The sequence below is a fragment of the Schistocerca cancellata genome, chromosome 5, assembly GCF_023864275.1.
Source record: "Schistocerca cancellata isolate TAMUIC-IGC-003103 chromosome 5, iqSchCanc2.1, whole genome shotgun sequence".
NCBI lineage: Eukaryota > Metazoa > Arthropoda > Insecta > Orthoptera > Acrididae > Schistocerca > Schistocerca cancellata.
The window spans coordinates 159023856-159044866 of NC_064630.1; the positions used below are offsets into that span (position 1 = coordinate 159023856).

A 21011-nucleotide genomic window follows, 5' to 3' on the forward strand; every position below is an offset into this window, starting at 1 on the left:
ACTGAGGATCTGACCCCACTATCCACGGATACCAGGTCAATGTGTTAACCGCTGCTCCACTTCACCTTCCTTCAAGAATTCCCAGTGAACTGGAGCAAAAATTTTCTTTTCGGGGTGAAACTGGACGCGCGGTTGGTATACCATCCAACGGTTGGTGACTAATAAATCAGAGAAATAATTCTGTTATTCTGGAAGAGAGGAGGACTTCATTTACTGGCCTTTCAGTGGGTGACTAACACTCTGCGTTTTTAATGATGTTAAAAAAAAAAGCACTCCGTCTTCAGGCCACGAGTGGGCTACCGGGACCATCCGATCGCCGTGTCATCCTCAGTGGAGGATGCGGATAGGAGGGGCGTGTGGTCAGCACATCGCTGTCTCGGTCGTTATGATGGTATTCTTGACCGAAGCCGCTCTTATTCGGTCGAGTAGCTCCTCAATTGGCATCACGAGGCTGAGTGCACCCCGAAAAATGGCAACAGCACATGGCGGCCGGGATGGTCACCCAACCAAGTGCCGAACACGCCCGACAGCGCTTAACTTCGGTTATCTCACGGGAACCGGTGTTTCCACTGCGGCAAGGCCGTTGCCTTTTCAATGACGTTAAGGGGACATTAATTCTAAACTTACGACCTAAATCTACGTCTGTGGCATATGTATCAAGACACTGTATTCATAGAATGAGTTTATCTATGCAGTTCAGGATGTACTAGGATGTCGTACACTTTGCGAAGTGAAGACATCGTAACGTCACGATGTTGCAAATACTTCAGTGTATTTTATCGTCGTCGAAAGAATACAAAGAAATAGTCAAGCAACCTGTGCGTCATTCTCTAAACTTATGCCAGCTATCAGCAGGAAAAAGATGACTGAGAATACTTCACTAAGGCCAATAATGAGACTAGTCGCAGAGCCATTCGCGAACAGAAGCGCAGGAGGAAAACTATGCTACCGCGTCGCGGTAAAAAGGCGAACTGCAGTAGCTGGCCGAGACAAGGCTAGGCGGAAAGCACCCGGTCGGAGCGGCGCCATGCGAGACGTGTTTAACGACAAACAGTGCTTAATTGGAAGGTTAAAGAGGTTGCGGGGGAATTCGCAAACAGTTATCCCTGATTAGGCGCGTGTTAGCTCGTGGACAGACCTTTTGAACGTGTCAAGAGATAAACACGGCTCGTTTCGCTTGTTACGGCGCAGTGCAAATTGGGCGCACTGGGGTCTCGGGGCGTCGAGTGCAATCTGGGCCTCGCCACTGGAGCACCTGACTGCTGACACAGCTGCGCCCGACCGTGTACTCCTAGCGGTGACGATTCCTGTGTCTCTCCCGACTGGCAACGCGGCACCCAGCTCAGTTTGTCTAAACACACCCTCTTGACTGTTCAGCGATTTATCCAGCCTTGCTTTTTTCAAACGATAGTGTGAAGCCAGCTGATTGTAAGTTGTGGGCGTGTTGAAACGTGGACTTCGTCTGGCATGCGAGTTCGGGATAACGAACTACCTGTAGAAACTCAGCACATAGTCAGACGTATTACAAAGGGGCAGGCATGTAGTTTTTGCATCTGAACCGTGCTGACATTCACCGTGCTTGGGTGGAACCGCGCGACCGCTACGGTCGCAGGTTCGAATCCTGCCTCGGGCATGGATGTGTGTGATGTCCTTAGGTTAGTTAGGTTTAAGTAGTTCTAAGTTCTAGGGGACTGATGACCACAGCAGTTGAGTCCCATAGTGCTCAGAGCTATTAATTTGGGTGGCCAACTCTGGGTGACCAAATGGTGATCTTAGCTCCTCGCATATCGAATACGAGTGTTGTCTCTTAAGCAGTACACCACCTTCTTTAATTATTTACCGAGAAATCGCGGAAGTGTGGAAAACTTACTAAAACAATGAGGTCTGCTCTGATGGACGTCTGTACCCCGTTTCTTGTGCCGTCTCGGGTCTTTATCATACATACGTGGGGAAATGGACTCGCCAGTCTTTCAATACAATTTTCAGTTTTGTGAATTGTGCCTGTGCGTAAAAGAACGAGATACTACTCGAACTACGTAGCAGCTGCTTCCCTCTGAAGTGCCTTCAGTGAAGCTACGACTCAAAGTAAGGAAGGTTAGAGTTGAACATGCCGTCGTCTACGAGGTCATTAGAGACGGAGCGTAAGCTCAGAACGGGGAGGGATTTAATTTTTTATTTTGTTTGTTCTTCACTCCAAGGAGATCCAGAGAGTCGCGGTTCTATTCAGTCGAGTACCAGACAAGCTGACTGTGGTGAAGTTGGGTTCCCAATTCGTAGTAATTGAGAGGGGCTTACCAGTTTCGGCATAAGCCTTACAGCCAAGGGAAACCTCCCAAAATCCTTAGTCGAAACCGGCGATTCGAACCTTATCATTTATCTCTAGAACATCTTCTTTCTTTGAGGACGTTATCCCAGCCAAAAATTGAAGTGTTCCACGGGTAGGGAACCATCTGGACACTTACCTACGAGTAAGAGTCCCATCCAGCAAAGCTTTTGGGCCGAGAGGGACTCAGTCTATTCGAACTTTTTAATGTGATGAACGCGCAGTCAAAGAACATTTCGGCTGGTCCCGGCGGAGGTTCGAGTCCTTCCTCGGGCATGGGTCTGTGTGTTTTGTCTTTAGGATAATTTAGGTTTAGTAGTGTGTAAGCTTAGGGACTGATGACCTTAGCAGCCCCATAAGATTTCACACACATTTTTGAAAAGAACATTGTTCATAGTACAAAAGAGGGACACTAGTGATCTGAAATGACACTACACGATGATCCAAACGCTGATTTACGGGAAGCAGTTCTGGTTTGGTGTAATGTTTACCATCTCCACCCGAATACGATACCTGCCTGCGGCATTACAGCAGAATACAGTCACAGTCTAGAATAACAACGAACGTGGTGCGCTGAAAATACATAGAGATCATTCTACAGCATAACGGAGGAGTCTTTACTTTTTAAGTTTCGAAAAGATCCCACTAACGTTCTTGCGGACTTTTCCGAACTCTCCCCATTTCCTAAAACTCACTTGTCAGTTTCCCTTATCCCTCTCCCCTCTGCTACACCCATTCTGCCAGAAGGAGCCAGTGGCTCCTAAAGCTTACACATTTCCTTAGCGTTGTTATATGTTCTCTCCAGCTGCCGCTTGGTGAGTGGATTCTCTATCTATCCAATTACATTATATTTTCAAAATACGCTGTGACACTCGCTATAAACGGTTGTCGTTTAAGAGGATTTGCTGAGAACGCAGCGCTTGACGTGTCGTGTTGTTGTTGCTTAGTGTCAGGATACTGCCTTCTCGGGAATAATAAAAAGAACAAAAGCAGAAAGAGCTCTCGTCAAGTGTTTACAATTACGCCTTTTACCACTGACATTCGCGACACGCGTGGCGACCGGGGCAGTTCAAGGTACGCTTATGGTAATGCGGAAGCGGGAGGGAAATATGACGACGTGCGGCTCTACGGCGACTACACGCTGCGGAGATGATTAGCTTGCGCTAGAGCGGCACGCGCGGACACGCGGCCGCACTCTGCTCGCTCAACAGCGCCGCGAGCAAAAAGAGCTCCAGCCGAGTGGGAAGCGGCGCGAGCGGCCTCCGAGGACGGAGCGGCCGCCATCTCCGCTCTCTGATTTCGCAGAGCGTGTAGCGGCCGCCGCGACAAGCCCGCGGCCCACGCCCCGGTCGCAAATAACCGCGCCGCCACTCCGTACCGCGCCAGCCGACAACGCGCTAGCAATTATCCTCCTTGACGCGCTTCGTCTGCCGCTCGCCAGCGTATCTGGCCGGTATTTAGCAGAATGGGCTCGTCGACTAGTCTCGCTTCATCAAAATTCTTCTTTTGCCTTTGCCCTGCAACCACCCACGATCGGCATGATTACTATGGATTTTGTATGCTTAACTTACGGCGTGGGCTGCTGCCCTTCCTGTCGCCATCCGCCCCCTCCCGCCTCTCGGGAGGGAATGAGTATACCCCAAATGTCTGTCGCTAGTGTTATCCGTGGGAAAGAGTGCGAACGGTTTCTAAATGTTTGCTAGTCGTGAGACTGGACCTGAGTGCCAGCCCGGTATTCACCACGTCGGATTTGGTGAACGGCCTAAAAAATGGTTCAAATGGCTCTGAGCACTATGGGACTTAACATATATGGTCATCAGTCCCCTAGAACTTATAACTACTTAAACTTAAATAACCTAAGGACGGCACACAACACCCAGTCATCACGAGGCAGAGAAAATCCCTGACCCCGCCGGAAATCGAACCCGGGAACCCGGGCGCGGGGAGCGAGAACGCTACCGCACGACCACGAGCTGCGGACAAACGCCCTAAAACCCACATGCATGCATTCTTAGCATTTCGCAAGAATCCGAAGGTTCTTCTGCCAGATTCATTCTTGCCAAATGTTAAAGAAAGGTTAGGCATGAAGTATTTCGAACCAACCCGGGGTCTAATACATTTTCTCACTGGTCATGGGCCCTACCCGACATATCTGTGTCGGTTTGGGAAATGGGCTACACCTGTGACTGTGGTGCTTTGGAGGGTGCTCCCGACCATGTGGTTTACGAATGCCCCTTTTCGATGATGTACTAGCTACATTAAGACAACAACTTCGAAACAACAACACATACGACTTATTAAGACACGAAGAGACTTTCGAAACTCTGAACAACTTGGAAAACGAGGTATCACGAAAAGTTCTTACTGCATACCTGAGGGACTATCGCGACTAGAACCAACACTAATCCTGTACCGCCTGTGTGTGGACAGGTCAACTTTTAGTTGGAATCCGCCACGTGTAGGGCTAGGGGGACTGGGGTACACCTATTCTCGACTAAGACAGCACCGGATTTGACGTATGTCAGTTATTAGTTAGTAGGGGCGCTGTCATCGGGATTAGCTCGATGAGCAAGGCCTTGAAGTGGGTTTATATCTAGCCTGACACACCTGTAACGCTGCAGGCAGTTAGGAATTAACAAGTAGGTAGGAAAACTAACAACTAGGTAGTAGTGTATAGATTAACAATCGTAATCTGCCTCTTAACATGAACTGTGTCATACTGTCTGTAGCTCACAAATTGTAACATTGTAATAACTCTAATAGCTACTAATAACAAACAATATTTTATTAACATTACGACCCACTAATCACTAAGGTGGTGGGTTAATTTGTATAACTGTTATTGTTGTTATTGAAATAAAGATTTTTTTTTAAACCCACATGCAGGGTGACCGTCACTCCGCCCTTTGTCGTTACGCTGGGCGGATTCGATCCGAGACCGGCGCACTTCCCCGTCGCAAAAACGGCATTTTACACACGCAAGCCGGCCGGTGTGGCCGAGCGGTTCTAGGCGCTTCAGCCTGGAACCACGCGACCGCTACGGTCGCAGGTTCGAATCCTGCCTCTGGCATGGATGTATGTGATGTCCTTAGGTTAGTTAGGTTTAAGTAGTTCTAAGTTCTAGGGGACTGATGACCTCAGATGTTAAGTCCCATAGTGCTCAGAGTCACTTGAGCCATTACACACGCAAGCTTATCCAGGCGCGTCGTGAAAGCGAACGGAGGAGGGAGCGTTATGGTCTGGGGAGTGTTTTCGTGGCATTCTGGAGGGAAAAATGGATCAACACAACTATGCATGTATCCTTGTAGACCATGTCCATCCCTGCATCCAGTTCGTTTTTCATCAGCACAATGGCACACAACCAACAGGACAATGCAATGTGTCACTGCCCGCAGTGTACGTGAATGATTTTGAGAGATGAAGGATGAGTTTGTAGTACTGCCCTGGCCACCAAACCCCAGATTTAAATCTACCGAGCGTCTGTGGGACCACCTCGATCGGGCCGCCTTGGATCCTCAGCCGAGGAACCTAGCGCAGCAGACCACGGTAAAGGAGTTGGCATCAATATCCCTGTCGGTATCTTCCAGAACCACATTCACTCTGTTCCTTCACGTCTCGCCGCGGTCCGAATCGCACAAACTTTTTTTCAGACTTTCGACAGGTGGTCACGTTAATGTAACAGGACCGTGTGTAACGTGAAAACAAGTATTCAGAAATGTTTATAGTAGGGTAATGACTAAGGAAATAACAGATAAATAATCTAATAATGAAATTCACTGAAATGAAGTAAATGGGTAGATTCGGATAAAATAAATGACGTTATGAGGATATGAAAAATTGAAGTAAATGGGTAGATTCGGATAAAATAAACGACGATATGAGGATATGAAAAAATATCACTTAAAACCGCTCAGGAGAGTTGAATCTGCAGTGTAATGAATATTATGAAAGTAATAATGTTTAAAGTAACCCGGTGATCACCAATTATTTCGTGAAGCTCCATAGCAGACCCGTCTGCAGAAAAACCTATGAATATCGGCTGCTGGCACAAGTGTTTGATGTACTAGTACATAGCTAGTTCGGTTCAAATGCGAGTGTCGTTAATGAAGGACGTATGCAGTGTTTTGGTGTTTCTGCGTTAATGTGAGAACTATGTGCACCGAGATAACATAGAACAAATACCGAAGAAAATGTTTGCTTAGCAAATGCAAAACACCATGTTATTGCAGCTCACAAGCTATGGAACCAAAACAAATGAGAAGACTAAAAACCAGAGGAACTTGGAATTCCAGGACAAGCATGCCTCACAATACTAACAGACCTAATTTTTTCAACTTTCGTTGTTTTTGTGCAAATATTAATATTTTCAGATATGTAATAAAAGTCACTACCCAGAAAAGATGGCACGAATTTTCTAAAACATGTTTCGGCAAAGAAATTGAGGATAATTTACGTTTTGCAAAACCGTATAGAACCTAGCCCTGCCGCATGTGGTAGCCGCACGATCTGAGGCGCCTTCCACGGTTCGCGCGGCTACCCCCCGTCGGAGGTTCGAGCCCTCCGTCGGGGATGGGTGTGTGTGTTGTCCTTAGCGTAAGTTAGTTTTAGGTAGTTTTAGTTAGTTTAATTAGTGTGTAAGCCTAGGGACCGATAACCTCAGCAGTTTGGTCCCATAGAACCTTACCACAAGTTTCCAAAATTCCTAGCCCTGTTAATAAAGAAATATGCTAAATAAAAGTACAGCCGTAAATGCTGCCTTATGAAACAAAGTGTCTTTAATAGCTGCGAAAGTTTAAATATGACGTCAGTTGCTATTCCTAATAACTAAGGACAAGACACAATGTCAGATTTTAAGGCCGAAAATCTTCGGGTTTCCTGACGTTCTACCTGCCGCAGATTTTGCCGTTCGATTGTTCTATGCACTAAATTTCTTACAGCAGTTCATTACACCCAGCATGCAAAACTGAAGCCAACATAGGTAGTGTCACTTGATCTGACGATTTCTTGTTTCAGTCCTTCATTTTCCGTGTCTATTATTCTCGGTAATAATCAGGATGGGAGGCGCATCATATGTAACACATTGTAAAAGATGACTAATCACAAAACAGTAAATGGAAGGATACAGCAAAAAGAAAAAGTCTTCTTTTTCTTCTACTTTGTGTTAATCCCATCTAGCATTGTGTCCGCTGTACTCAGGATTTGATACTTTCATTTTATTTAACTTTGTGGCCAGATGGTCTTCCTGTAGCTGTAGCTATCAGTTTCTTAAGGGAGGGAAGTATGTCAATTATGCACACTTTGTTCTGTGTGTGGCCGCATTTTCATTGATTTTGTAGGACTGTCATATTTTCTAAGGCGGATATTGGGCACCGGACAGCATTTACCTGAACGAGCGTGGAAAACCACATAAAACCCACACTCAGGCAAGCCAGTGCACCAGCCATGCTCGTTAATCCACGACGCGAATTCGATATTGATGTGGCTGATCTTCCACTGCGCATTTCACTGTACGAGCGGGTTAAATGAGAAACATCTTCAGTTGCGTAAAACTATAAAATACCGACCGTTGTTGTGGGCATCTAGAATTATGATAGGACGGTTAAATAAAAATATAAAAATTAACAAATTTACTGTAGCAAATACTAATCTGGACAGATTAAATGTAGTTGGATTTTTCTGTCTTTTACTTTTTAGTGACTATTCGTCGTATAGTCTTGATCGAGACTAACTCCTTTTCCACAGCAAAACTGCTGTCTGGAACGACGTAGATCGCTTCGCCGAGCACTCTACTGTCTCTGTAAAAGCTGGTCAGCATTAAAGAAGCAGTAAAATGTCTGCGGCGCATTATACACAACTCGTAGGTTAACTTCTCCCGAAAACATCTTTGGGTCTGCTAAAACAGAATATTATTTCTAATTCAAATGGCCATGAACGTTACGGTTTGTGAAAGCAACATTTTACTTCTGATCGTCCATAATGAAGCAACTCACTATTTTAAATCCGAACTACTCTTAATTTTTGAACAAAGAAAGTATTTCTAAATTGTACTGTTAGCAAACTTCATGTTTTGAATACTAGAGACAGCTCAAGGGAAATTTAAAAGCCGTAAATGTAAGATTATAGAGAAAAAAGGGAAACAGCTATAGTTGCGTCGAAACTATGTAACACCTAACTTTCGATGTAATACCAGTAGTTGTGATCGGACAGTTAAATAAAGTATAGAAATTAAGAAATATAGATCTAAGTATTTAGAGATATAAAAATACGTAAACAACTATAAATTCTATTATGCTGAGCACAGTATGATATAACGTGTTGTTAATAGTGTCTACCAATATTCGAAAATAGATCGTAGGCCTATTCTTATATGACTATCTCGACAGCCCATTTCGTCTTTACGAACAAAATCTCGACAAGAACTTTATTTAACTGGTCATGCCAGTGGATAAACGTTTATATAAAGCTTTTTGACATATTTGCACATCTTCCATGATATGGGTTTGTGTCGATTTATTTGAGGCTTCATTTATTATTCTTTCCAGCATGAAATTGCCATGCGACAGTGCGGCTGGAAATAAGTGTTATTTATTAATACTATCTTACTTTTCGAAACAGTAAACCCTTTGTTGAGTAATATAAGAAAGATAGGGGGACATTATCCTGTAGCTTGATGTGCTAAGAAGCCTTATCTCGGTTTACAGATTCATCTTCAGACAACAATTACTACTCTTTGAAAGGCGACGTAATACTGGGAATCGAAAACTGAGGAAGAAACTTTTGTTTTGACAGTTAAATACCTGAAACATAATACACCGAACGGAACACGTCATTACAAATGGAATGCAAACAAATCAGACATGTGACCATAGTGTGATGAAGATGTATCCATTCATCACTTTTTTTCTGAGACTGTTTCGTTGATGGACTGATCGCACACGTCATTTTGACAGTAATCCGGTAGAGATTGTGTGAAATACTCCCAATCGATGACACATAAGCAGCGAAAACAGAACTTTCTTCTGACCCGTAATTCCTTTAGGGCCCAGGGCAGATCTCTGGGTCTCAAATCATAAATATAAACATTTAATAATCCTCTGTATTATTCAGCATGCTTCCGGCATTCCTAACGAGAAACAGATTTAGTGTATTTCGAGCACATCCTGTTTCGTCATTATCAACTGTAACTGGGGCGTCTTTAACGATAGGAAGTACTGAAACACGCTGACTGTGACTTATTCGCTTTTAGATATCTTTTACCCGACGAACTCACTTCCGCAACATTACTTTCACCGTGTTTCCTCGAAAAGTCTGTATCTTGAAATAATTATTTTTCACAGTGTATTTTTTGCACATCGCAGCACATTTCTAGCATAGAGGAAAGTAAAGTAGAGTTGTCTGAAAAACTTAATTTCTATAAATAACTAGTTCGAGTTCTAGAAAATACATTTTCATTAAAATAACTATATCGTGCAAGAATCAAGAATAATTGCATTATTCTGATGTATAGTCTTGGGGAATCGGTTCATAATTTTCAGATTTAGTAGTGTTAAAGTAGCTTGACGTAACTTTACTGGATAGTGCTGTTCACGGTTTTTTTTTTTTTTGTTATGATGACCTTTGGAAATTAAAATAAAATGGATTGATGTCGTACTTTAAATGTACAATCACATAGTTGATCTTCTGTAATACTGACGGTGCTCATTAAAAAGAACATAAACGACAATAAAAGGAATGTGATGCTTTCTGAACGAACAGTTTCATATTTACGCATTTCCTTATGAAGAAAAAGTACCGCAGTTTCATTCTGGAATTAACTGTGTTTTCGTGCGAGTAAAACGTACTGACTGAGAAAAAAGCTAAATATTCAGAATAACAAAAAAATGTCGAGATACTTGTTTTGGAAAACAGTAACGTAAATTTGGAAGACAGAGTCGGGAAATCATTTACAGCCTTTGTGCAGTCACTACTTCAGATAGTGGATTTTGTGAACGGATCGTGTGAGCATTATGCAAAAACGTTCATTGCTTTATCATTTGCGTTACAACAAGGTGAATAAAGCAATCTAGACTTGCAGAAATACGGAAAGTAGTAAATGGATTAACCTATGATGAGTAATCAGGAAACGGTGGAAAAATAGCGGCAAGGAACATGTCAGTTAAGTGGCATAACATTCTTCTGGCCTGGTAAATAAGCTCATGTGTTTCGGTAGAATTAGAGCAGTTTGCTACTAAAGCGAATATTTAATATTTGGTAAAGGAATTTCATTCTCCATTTAATATTTGCGTCTCACTGATCACATACTGCCAGTCGTTTTTTCATCTCTAGCATAGTAATGTAGCTGTGACGGAAAAAAATCTCGAAACTCGATAATATTTTGGTTGATGGTGTTAGAGGAATAATGACGAGAATTTTGAAGCGAACCTTCTTATACACTCCGTTACACTTTGGAGCGGTGGAATGAGAGGTCGCTTTTATCGGCAGCGGACTTTCGCCGGAGATCGTGCCGGCTTTCCTTTTTGGATTGCGGCTCTTGTGTTCCCCGTATGGGCCTGGTTGAGAAAGAGGTTATGAACAATCTGACGTCAGGCGCCGGACATGTGTGATGGGGAGGGCGCGGTGTTCTCGCGCGTAGGGTATGATAAGAGGCGGCCTGTTTTCTGACCCGAGGTTCGAGATCTACCACGGACCGGCCTCCCACAAAGACGGGAAAAATCACATTCCAATCCCACTAACAGAACCGGTCGACCATGGGATTCTAGTTACAGCTCCTCCGAAAGTTCACGTTTCCGTATATACTTGTGGTCACTAAGTTTCCATCGAGTTACCTGAATTCCATCACATGATCTGTTTTTTATAAACGTATTTGTAATGTGCTTGTATCTGTATAGCAAGAACTATACCTTGAGTGTCAGTGTTAGTGCTTGTAGCATAAAAAATTATTGCCTTAATTTTTTTTACACTGTTAAAATTTTCTATGTTCCCTGCAATAATGTCAGAATATCTGAATTCCTTACTCTTCTTGAGCAGCAACAACTTTCATTCCTATTGCAGTCTCCAGTTCAATTTTAATTAATACTTTTGGCCATCATAATGTGAGTTGAATTTCGAAAGAAGAATCGTGCTTTTGTAGCCTACTTAACTTTATTTGTATGAATCAGTGAACAAAAGCGTATGGTAGCTTGCAGATCAGACACGTACCAATACAAGAAAGTGTAAACTGGATACCGTTTTCATAGGCTACTGATAGTTTTACTAGTTTATTTACATTTCGTCATAGACATTTATTTGGATTTTGCGTTGATTAACACTTTAACAGTAAAGCTTGATCTTTGAAAAATACCCTTGTTTTTTCAATGCTATTGTTAATAATACGTATGCAGTAATTTATGAATCATCACTAGCAGCATAATGCGAAGACGTTGTTCTATATAATAAAACCCTTTAGTCTGATTAAAGAGGCTTTACGTGTGACAACGGAACTCCATTGACTCTCCGCAGTATATCCGGGCACAGTCGCCAACACACTTCAGGACAAAGACGAGTTTCTGTCAGGCGGGAAATCCCACCTTCCTCAAACTACCTCAACTAACGGGATCCTATAGACTAGTCTTCACAGACTGCCACAAGTGAAACGACGTCTTTGTACAAGGAGACTGCATCTCAGCTGAGCAGTCTCTAAAGGCCTCGACATCAATAAGACATTAAAATTCAACCAACTTTATATGGTAGACAATAGTAATGCATATGAGAACGCTGGCTTCCTCGGCTAATCTCAGTGGTGGAGCCTCTAATAATCCGAGAAGAATTCGACCACAGAAACGTATTTTCGCGAATTGGCTGAAGTCTCACTCCAATCTCGAAACAAAAACGGAAGTAACATATTTCTAAAAACAGAGGGAGCACCCAGTTCATTTTACATCTGTCGCACAACTCTTCCACAGACATACGTTCATGAATTTTTGTACTGGAACTAACCATCGACAACACACAGTGGTCTACAGTGGCCACACATATGTCCCCTACTTTCAAGTCATCGCAGCTCGTTCGCCGCCTGAGTCATTGAATGACGGCGGTAGCCCCGCTCGCATCTCGGCCAGTCAGTAAGTTATTTGGCGTCACAGCCGACATATGACGCCTTAACGCGCGCCGGGTCGCACAATGGAGGCAGGCCCAGCCACACTATAACTGTTCGTCACAAACCGACGCTAATGAGATTCTCTTTCTTTTTACAGATTCGGCAGGAGAAGCCGTACTACATAGCGGATCCCGAAGTCGATTCACTCGTAAGTATTCTTTTGATTTCATAATTTACTTAATGTTACCAGAATCTGGCTTCCCGCTCTAAGACAAAGTCCAGATAATCTGGATTTCAGTAAATCCTGCTTATGCACTTCACGTACCTAGACGCTAAAAAGTAATTTCTCGGGATGAATAGTACCTAACTTCACTTCCTCTTGCTCGCACTGTTATTTCTAAACTAATTTTTGTGATTTCTTAAAATTAAGCAACCTCATCATTTCAGAGTTTAATGTGCTCCCGCGTTGTCTCTTTTCTTTGTTCGTCTGAGCATTTTGCACGGTCTAAATCATTTCTTTTGCACGTTATATTCCTAAAATAACCGAGCAAGCTGCCCTATACTGCTACAAGGCATTTGGCAATTCAGTTTCTTGCGCGTGTGACAGCTTGATGATGTAACCTTCGTAACGATGACACGAGATACATTTGTAATAACTGGGCCCTTTTCCCTTCTGGTACGTCTTCATGAGAGTGTGGCTGAGAAGTGAATAAAATAATTTATTAATGGAAACTGAGGTTTTTATTCTATTGAACTGGACTAATACCACAGAAATATACGTCACACGACGAACATGTATGGGAATGATGGGTTCCGATCACCCGTTAGATGTGATCACATCTGATCAGTCGTGCCAGTTACATAACATTTCACTTGATTAGATCCCGTAATTTATTTTACCAAAGTGTTTATGTAGTTTACTGCGTGCAAGTCTGGTAATCGTTGCTAACCAGCGCTTGTTTCCGCACTGAATTTTTCAATCGATATTAAATCCAGTTTTAAAAAAGGTAGAACAGGTCCAAGTTTATTTTATGCGGTTGTAGCTCCACCGTCAGTGAAATGAACACTTTTTTTGTTCCCATTGACTACTTCCGCAAAATTGAATTCGGTTAAGTACAATTTGGTTATATTTTCGCGGTTCCATTATCTCAATGATGTTTCTAATCATTCGTCATCGTCTGTGACAAATGATCATTCATTGTTTTCTGTGCTCATCTAGGATCTATTTTCCAACCTAATAATTGTAGCTCTATGTTATAGAATTAGTTTATTTGCGTCTTCCTTCGCTTTCTACATTTACTATACGTTTTAGCTATGTTACCTGTTGTTCAGTTCACACATCTCTCTTATAGAATGAACTATGCTCAGTTTTTTAGAATATGAATGCATAGTACACGGGGAACAGAACGATGTTGTAGGCTGAAGAGAGGCCTGGAGACGTACAGATTGAAACACACTGCCTAAAAATTATGGACATCATTGCATACATTCTACACGAAGGGCAAGAATTAAATGAAAAAGCTGCAGCGCAAATTTGGCTAAGCATATGAAAGAAAAGTGGACGATGCTTATAAGGATTTCTGTTGTACTTCTCCATTGTGCCTATCGGATTGTTTGTGAATACAGAAACATATTACTATGCGTTTTTTTCGGTTACTACTGTTCGACACTTTCTGGTTCACAACGTTTCTTAGCGGATTTATGGAGGGAGCGTTGACACAATGATAGGAAAAAGAAACGCATATATATAACCATTTTAATTAATAATAAATGAGTAGAGAACTTTCACGACAGTTGAATCAACATTCCTGATACAACTAGTGAAAATCGTTGTTTGTGTAGCTGTAACTATATCTAAGAATGACTAACATGAATTTATTTCCACTGTTAATGATATTTCCATAAAAAAGTCATATGAAACAGGCGAAATCAAATCTTATGATGTGATACTGAACATCTGTTTCACTTCGCGATTCAGTACAAACATTCGTAGCGATATATATTTTGATGCGAAGTAACAGTGAACGACACAACTATAGAAACGTGTGTTATCGTTAGTGTGTGTTCCTCGGATCTACGGTGTATCTGGATAGCTTCCTAGGAGCTCAAGCGCCATAAAACGCTCTTTTATCATTCACTTAGCTGCTCCAGTCACGAACAATAGGAGCTTCGCTCTGATTGATTGACTCGTAAACTGGGGGAGAAGATAACACGGAAGATTTCCTCGTAATTGCGAATATTACATCGCCAGCGAGAGTGAACTGTCTATTGTAAGAACAGTTTTATGGAAATTTAAGTAGTTAATATTTCTGGTGGACCGCTCGTCTGCCACGTTTTATTAGAACTCCATCGGAAAAGTTGTAGCTGCCTCGGCGTGACATTTAATGCAGTGGCAGTGCAGTGTGGTGGGAAACGGTTGGACGGATGAGGAGGGGGGGGGGGGAGAGAGAGTAGGCGATGTAAAAGGTGGGGGTAAAGGGGTGAGAGCCGTCCCTCCACGTTAAATATGCTCATTAGACATAAATGGGCAGCGGGCCTTTGCCAAATGACGTCGCAGCAGCCGCAGCGCCGCGTGGCGGAAACGACTGAAACCTCTGCGGTCGCGAAGTTGGGATAAATACAGCTGACGTCACTCGGAATTCAGACAGCATAGAGAGATAGCTTCTGCTTGCTACTCAGCCTCGGTTTCCCATTGAATAAAAGCCAAATCGCAGTCGAGGTCCGTTATTCGCTTTCTTGTTGCAGATATCTTGTTATGGTCAAAGAGGATTAAATTAGTGAATGAAATACCAGGGAAAAGTTGTGTGAATCAGGAGTTTTTAAACCGTAACAAACTGTTGTGGAAGATGGAAGATAACACAATGTTTGTAAACAGTTATGGAAAATTAGTCTTACCACTATTTTTTCCTGGGAGTAAGGATTTTTCTTCTTTTTTCCTTTTAAAATGCGCAAGAAAATTGACCTCATTTCATAAGCATTGTCTTCTTATTTTTGCAGAACGAAACAACACTAGGACTTTAATGCAGTGTAGTCATGTGTTTCTGTATCATGGTCGGTTAACATTAATCCATTTTCAAAAAATCCTAATGTTCGATGAGGCCCTTTTGTGATGGATTACAAACTACATTTCCGCTTTATTATCTTTAATTTTACGCAGAAAAAGGTAGCCATCATTGATATATGTTGAAATGTTCACGGCCTAAGGATCACCTTATCCTGTGTGATACGTTACAGTGTTTATTGGATATACTATTTTTGTCAAGTCGTGATTGATTGGACTGTTAATATCACCAATTATTCTTTATAGAAGTGGCTTCGTAATCGTTACAGTGCTTACAGAGTGTTGTAAAACACGTTTGATTTTTTGGACGAGTTACTAATAATGTAAGATAAGGTATCCAAGGAGTAAAATCAGGCATAGTTGTGGACTGTTAGTTTTGTAATTCTGCGACAGTTTTCTGATGCACTTATTCAGTGCCATAGTAAGAGGTGGTAGCGGTGTACCTGGTCTTGAAAGTTTTAATGATAGAGATGTAATTGCCTATCGTACCTATCATTTGTTTGAAATTGGTAGTAAAGATTTTGGTAAATCAGCTTGTTGTTTATTGGCTTTCAAAATAATAATTTTTGACACAAGTATTGTTGTTTGTTTGAGTATTTAGCGTTCATAGAGTGCAGTCTTCACCCAGTAGGGTTAATCTTGTAAAATTATGCATTTTATTTACTGTCTATTCTACCTTGTATACTCTTCCGACAAGAAGACCCATGGCAACCCTCGAAGATGGTTGGTGGAACACTCTTCTCAGCTGCTGTGATGTCAACTGGTTTACTTTTTTGGAAACAGAGGATGCCCAATGACGAAATCATAGTCTGGTAACTATCGATACTTTATGTTCAGGTCTAGGAGAGCTGTAGAGAAAGCCAACTCGATTTGCCTGGCAACTGGGAGGACGACTGTTCAAATCGGCGCCCGGGCATCCCGATTTAGGCTTTCGATGATTTCCCTAAATCGCTCTGGGCAAATGCCAGGATGGTCCCTTTGAAAGGGCACGGACGATTTCCTTCCCTATCGTTAAAACATTCCGAGGGTGTGGTCCGTCTCTAATGACGAAAATGTCGCCGGGACGTTAAATCCTAATCTTCCTTCCAACTTCATTTGCGTAGGTAAGCGTAACTTGGAAGACTAACTCCTATGATTTGAGGATTTATGCAGCGACATGGTCTTTCTTAATTGGCTGTTTAGTTACCTAAATGAGGAAATAGGTAAACAAGCTGCAATCCGCGGCGGTAGCTGCGGTCCGCCCTTTCGCCGTGGCGTCGCGAGCTGGTGGTCGCTGCCAGACGCCGCGCTCGGCCTTGGGAATATGCTGTGTGACTCAGTGGCAGGAGAGCCGCTTTTTCTGGCGGTGGCCGCGCTCTCAGAACAAACGGCGCGGCCTATTCGTCATGCGAGCGATCGCTCTGCATAATGTATACCGGCCGGATTTCAGCGACAGCGGCGGCGGCGGTGGCGCGGAGTGCTCGACATTACCTAAGTGTGGGCGGTCCTACCCGCGGCTCTGATAAGTCCATTAAGGGCTGCGACCCAGTATCGTAATTGCGGTGGCCGGCACTGTGATTTATTCGCACCCTTTTATCGGTTCTGTCGCTGTGCTCGGAGCACAGCAAATGAAGGGCACACGTTATTTTGCAATTATACAGCGTTACAGTCTCTCTCTCACTCACTCACTCACACACACACACACACACACACACACACACACACACACAAAATGCTTTCTTATCCACTAGCCAGTGCATTTTAAAAGCGCATTTAACTTCATGCCTGAAATAGCCTTCTAGAGAGATGTAGCCAATGTCGACTCTGGTGAGTCTTCGTTCATTTTAGCCCGGTCATGGCGCGCTCCTAACGCCTCCTCAAAAGCAAACAAATACCACTTGGGCTACGAGTTTTCACGAAGATAATATCGAGATATATAGGGTGCAGCGAATAAATGACAACAAACTCAAACAAAATTATTAACGTTGTTTGTATGACTAACAGTGAAAATCAGTGTATTTATCAGTTTCTCCAGAATCATACGAAAATAAGATACTTCTACATCAGTTCATACTTTGTATGTTATCTCGTATTAAAACACGCGTTTGCTGCACCTACCAATTGGATCCATAAAAAAAGTACACCGTAATAAAAAAATCCAGTCTCGTCGAATCACATTTAGAACCTAAGGTATTCCCATTTGCTGTTTCATCATGAGGGCAAGATGAAACGTGATGCATGCTAAATTTTTATGTAAAAACTCGCAAAGCTTTTTAAATAAAACAAACTTTATTAACATTTTACATCTTTGCTCTCAATGTCTACATGTTTGCAGCCCTCTGCCCCTAGATGGCTCCAAAGTGTAGCCTATAAGATGCTGATGTGTAACCTAACTAGGTCGATGCGTGAGAAAAAGCACGCTGCACATAAGTTCCGAATTCGAAGAGTTCGTCCACAAATGGAGCGCTCTCAACTTCAGCATCACAATGCCAGAAAACGCACTAGCGCTGCGAAATCTGCAACATCCCGACACCTTGGGTTCACTGCCATCCGTCATCTTCCGTGCAGCCCCTTCCGATTTTTATCTGTTTCCAAAACTTAAAGAAAACATTCAAGAACTTTACTTTGATAACGATGAAGCAGTGCAAGCAGATTATGGCTCTGTTAAAGAAGTCTAACATTCTATATTGAGAGTATTAACATGCGTGTCTCTCGTTCGAAGAGAGATGTTCGTCACTAAAGTGACTATGTTGAGGAATAAATATGCAGACATGAAGAATAAATATGTAGAATGTTACTAACGTTTGTTTTATTTAAAACGCTTTAAGAGTTTTCACATATAAAACTTCGGAGGAATTACTTTTCAGCTTGCTCTCGTACACGTAGAAAGTTCGATATGACGATGGAAAAATCTAATTTTGTTTCGTCTTTTTCATAACACGTGACTATTTTTTGTAGACGCATCGTGACATATTTCAGTGTCCCAAACATAAAAAAGTCAAAAAGATTTTCAATGTCCATAGCGAATGATGGAGATGATGGCAATATCGTGTAGAAACTACGAGGGCGTCATGTGGATATGCATGTAAGATGTGGCGTGTGAACGCTCACGAAGTGATAGTGCGCTCCTCTGACCCACATTTATGATAAATAAAAAGTTTGTGTAATAATTAAACTTACACATACTTTGTAAACAGTTAGGCCCAGTACGTGTTTCTAATTACCTGAACATCTAAAACCTGCAGTACGTTTGAGTGACGATTTTCAGTTTATAAGTGACACTGAATTCCTTGCAGCTTGATTATTTAACACCATAGTAACCTAACTTTGAACTTGAACATCCTTGAGAATTAATCTATATGGAGCGTAAACTGGTTTTAGCGTTTTCCAGAGATTTATGCAAACTAATGGTGCCTTCACAATCCCCACGAAAATTTAAAAAGAACCGAACGATCTGTGCGTCGTTCTGGAACATATTAGGTAGCGCATGCTAACCGATACGCCTTACCGTTCACGAAGAACATTTTGATGTCTGTTTCCGTCAAAATACTAGGAAGAGTACTGTTATTATACTACATCTCGTTTTAGTGTTAATAGTTGTTCCGTAGATAATTCATAAGATTCACTCGATGGAACATAATGCGTGCCAGCAGAGGACGCCATAAAGCGTGCTCTGGATTGCCGGCGAGGCGCACAGAACCGCCGCCTCTCGGTTGTCATTACGGCCTCCGCCAGTCCACCTGGGCGTATCGGAACCCCAGTCTTTAACCCGCTGCCTCTTTCTTTTCGCCGCCCGCATTTATTAATTGCGAGTGTCTGGTTTCGAGTTGTAAATCAAACGCCCGGCGAGCTAAAAATCGAACACGGCGGCTCTCTTTTTTTGTGTAGGTTTACGTAGGCGGGCGACGTAGGGAGTATATCATGTCCAATTACCGCACCATTAATATCTCCGTTGTATTTCGCACTTTGCAGCAATAGAGAAATCTTTGCGGTTTAGCGGCTTCACTTTCAGAGTCGTTCTGAAAATAAATGACCTTTTTTTGTGCGTGCTTTATGCAACATCGTTATCATCGTAAAGAACCAGTGTAAACTATTTTAAAAATTTGCTACGTTAGCTAACGATGCAGAAGTTCAAAAAATATATTCATACATTTTACATAGACACTAGCGAATGGCCTAATTCACTCTCAACTCAGCACAACGATCATGTCCCGCATTGCACTTAACATTTAACAGAAAACAAAGGGAAGGCGTATCATTTATTTATCGTTCCTATACCGGTAATATTTCTGCCAAGTAATCTCTTTTAGCTGTTTCCACGAAAACACGAACGCGCGATATGAAAAATACAATGAAAGGAGCGAATTGATATTTTGAAAAATGCGACAGTGTGATTTTGCTGCTGAAATACGTAGCGTGCCGGGAACGGATAATGTAGCCTTACAAGTACAGTTCAGCTAAAGTAATCTCGTGTTCCTTATCAGCAATGATACGTAAAACTTCGGCGTAGCTGCAAAACTTAGATATATATTTACATCAAGGTCCATTATTGCTCTTCTGTAGTTAGGTGTCAACACATTTAATAATTATACTTACATAAGCAACAGCGCTCTTTATTAACATTTACGATTTTATTTTTATTTAATTTTGCTTCAATTGGCACAAATATTTTCTGTTCACGAATGAACGATGAGAAGAACGAATTGTTCCGCGAAATTTTGAATACAAACTTGTGTAATTTAATACCAGTATCACTATGATACTATATAAAAATAAAAACATTGGCTGTAATAGCCAATCAGTTTTTTGTTAGGTAAATGTACCACGTTTCAGAATTTCAGGTTTTATCCACAGGTGGATGCTACATTTTCTCTTTGAGCACCTGCCGTCACGTTATTGTTACATTTAATTCTTAAACTCAACTATAAAAGACATAAAGAAAATCGACGTCTCAAAGAGTAAGGCAAAAAAGTAATTAGGTCCTTTCGGAAAAAAACTTTCATTTCTGAAATTATTTGGAATTGTTTCCTAACAATATTATCACTGCAAAGCGCCTGTCGGAGACTTTGGTAGAACCAGAACAAGATTCTGTTCACGGTGTAGTTACTTATACTGAGAGCTTCTCCATGATTATAATGGCTGAGTCCGAAAGGTATGTATTCAGTTAACTTAATAACGTCACCAACCAACCGTTAATAAAGATAATATCACATGGTGCGTCTCAGGCTTTCGTCCTTAGACAAGTGAAAGACCTCATGAACGTCCTGGCTAGAATAGGCTTCATACAATATAATTCTTTAAGTAGCGAGATAATCGTAGAATTTTCAGTTCATTTTATGTAATAGAATAGCCATGTTCTTCCTTATTTGTATATAGTTGACAACTTGTACTATGTTTCATCTAGTTATTAAACTTAGAAAGCTTTTTTGTTGATTCCATAAGTTTATAAGACTGCTTACTTTGTGGCACTGTTTAAAATTGAAAAGGTACATATCCTGATACTTCCAAACCATGATAACGGTTTAAATCTAGACTGTGTGTTTTCCAGCCAATAATAGCGCGTAATGGTCCAG

At 42.0% G+C, this 21011-nt stretch overlaps 1 protein-coding gene and 1 pseudogene across 1 annotated transcript in view; one reads left to right on the top strand and one right to left on the bottom strand.

Annotated features, from left to right (window-relative positions):
- LOC126188414 (homeobox protein homothorax-like) overlaps positions 1–21011 on the top strand; it is a 383268-nt gene that overhangs the window by 118037 nt on the left and 244220 nt on the right. The window contains exon 4 of the mRNA XM_049930017.1: positions 12556–12606. Coding sequence (XP_049785974.1) covers positions 12556–12606 — 51 coding nt within the window. The remainder of the gene's footprint in view (positions 1–12555; positions 12607–21011) is intronic.
- Positions 471–588, bottom strand: LOC126189280 (5S ribosomal RNA; annotated as a pseudogene).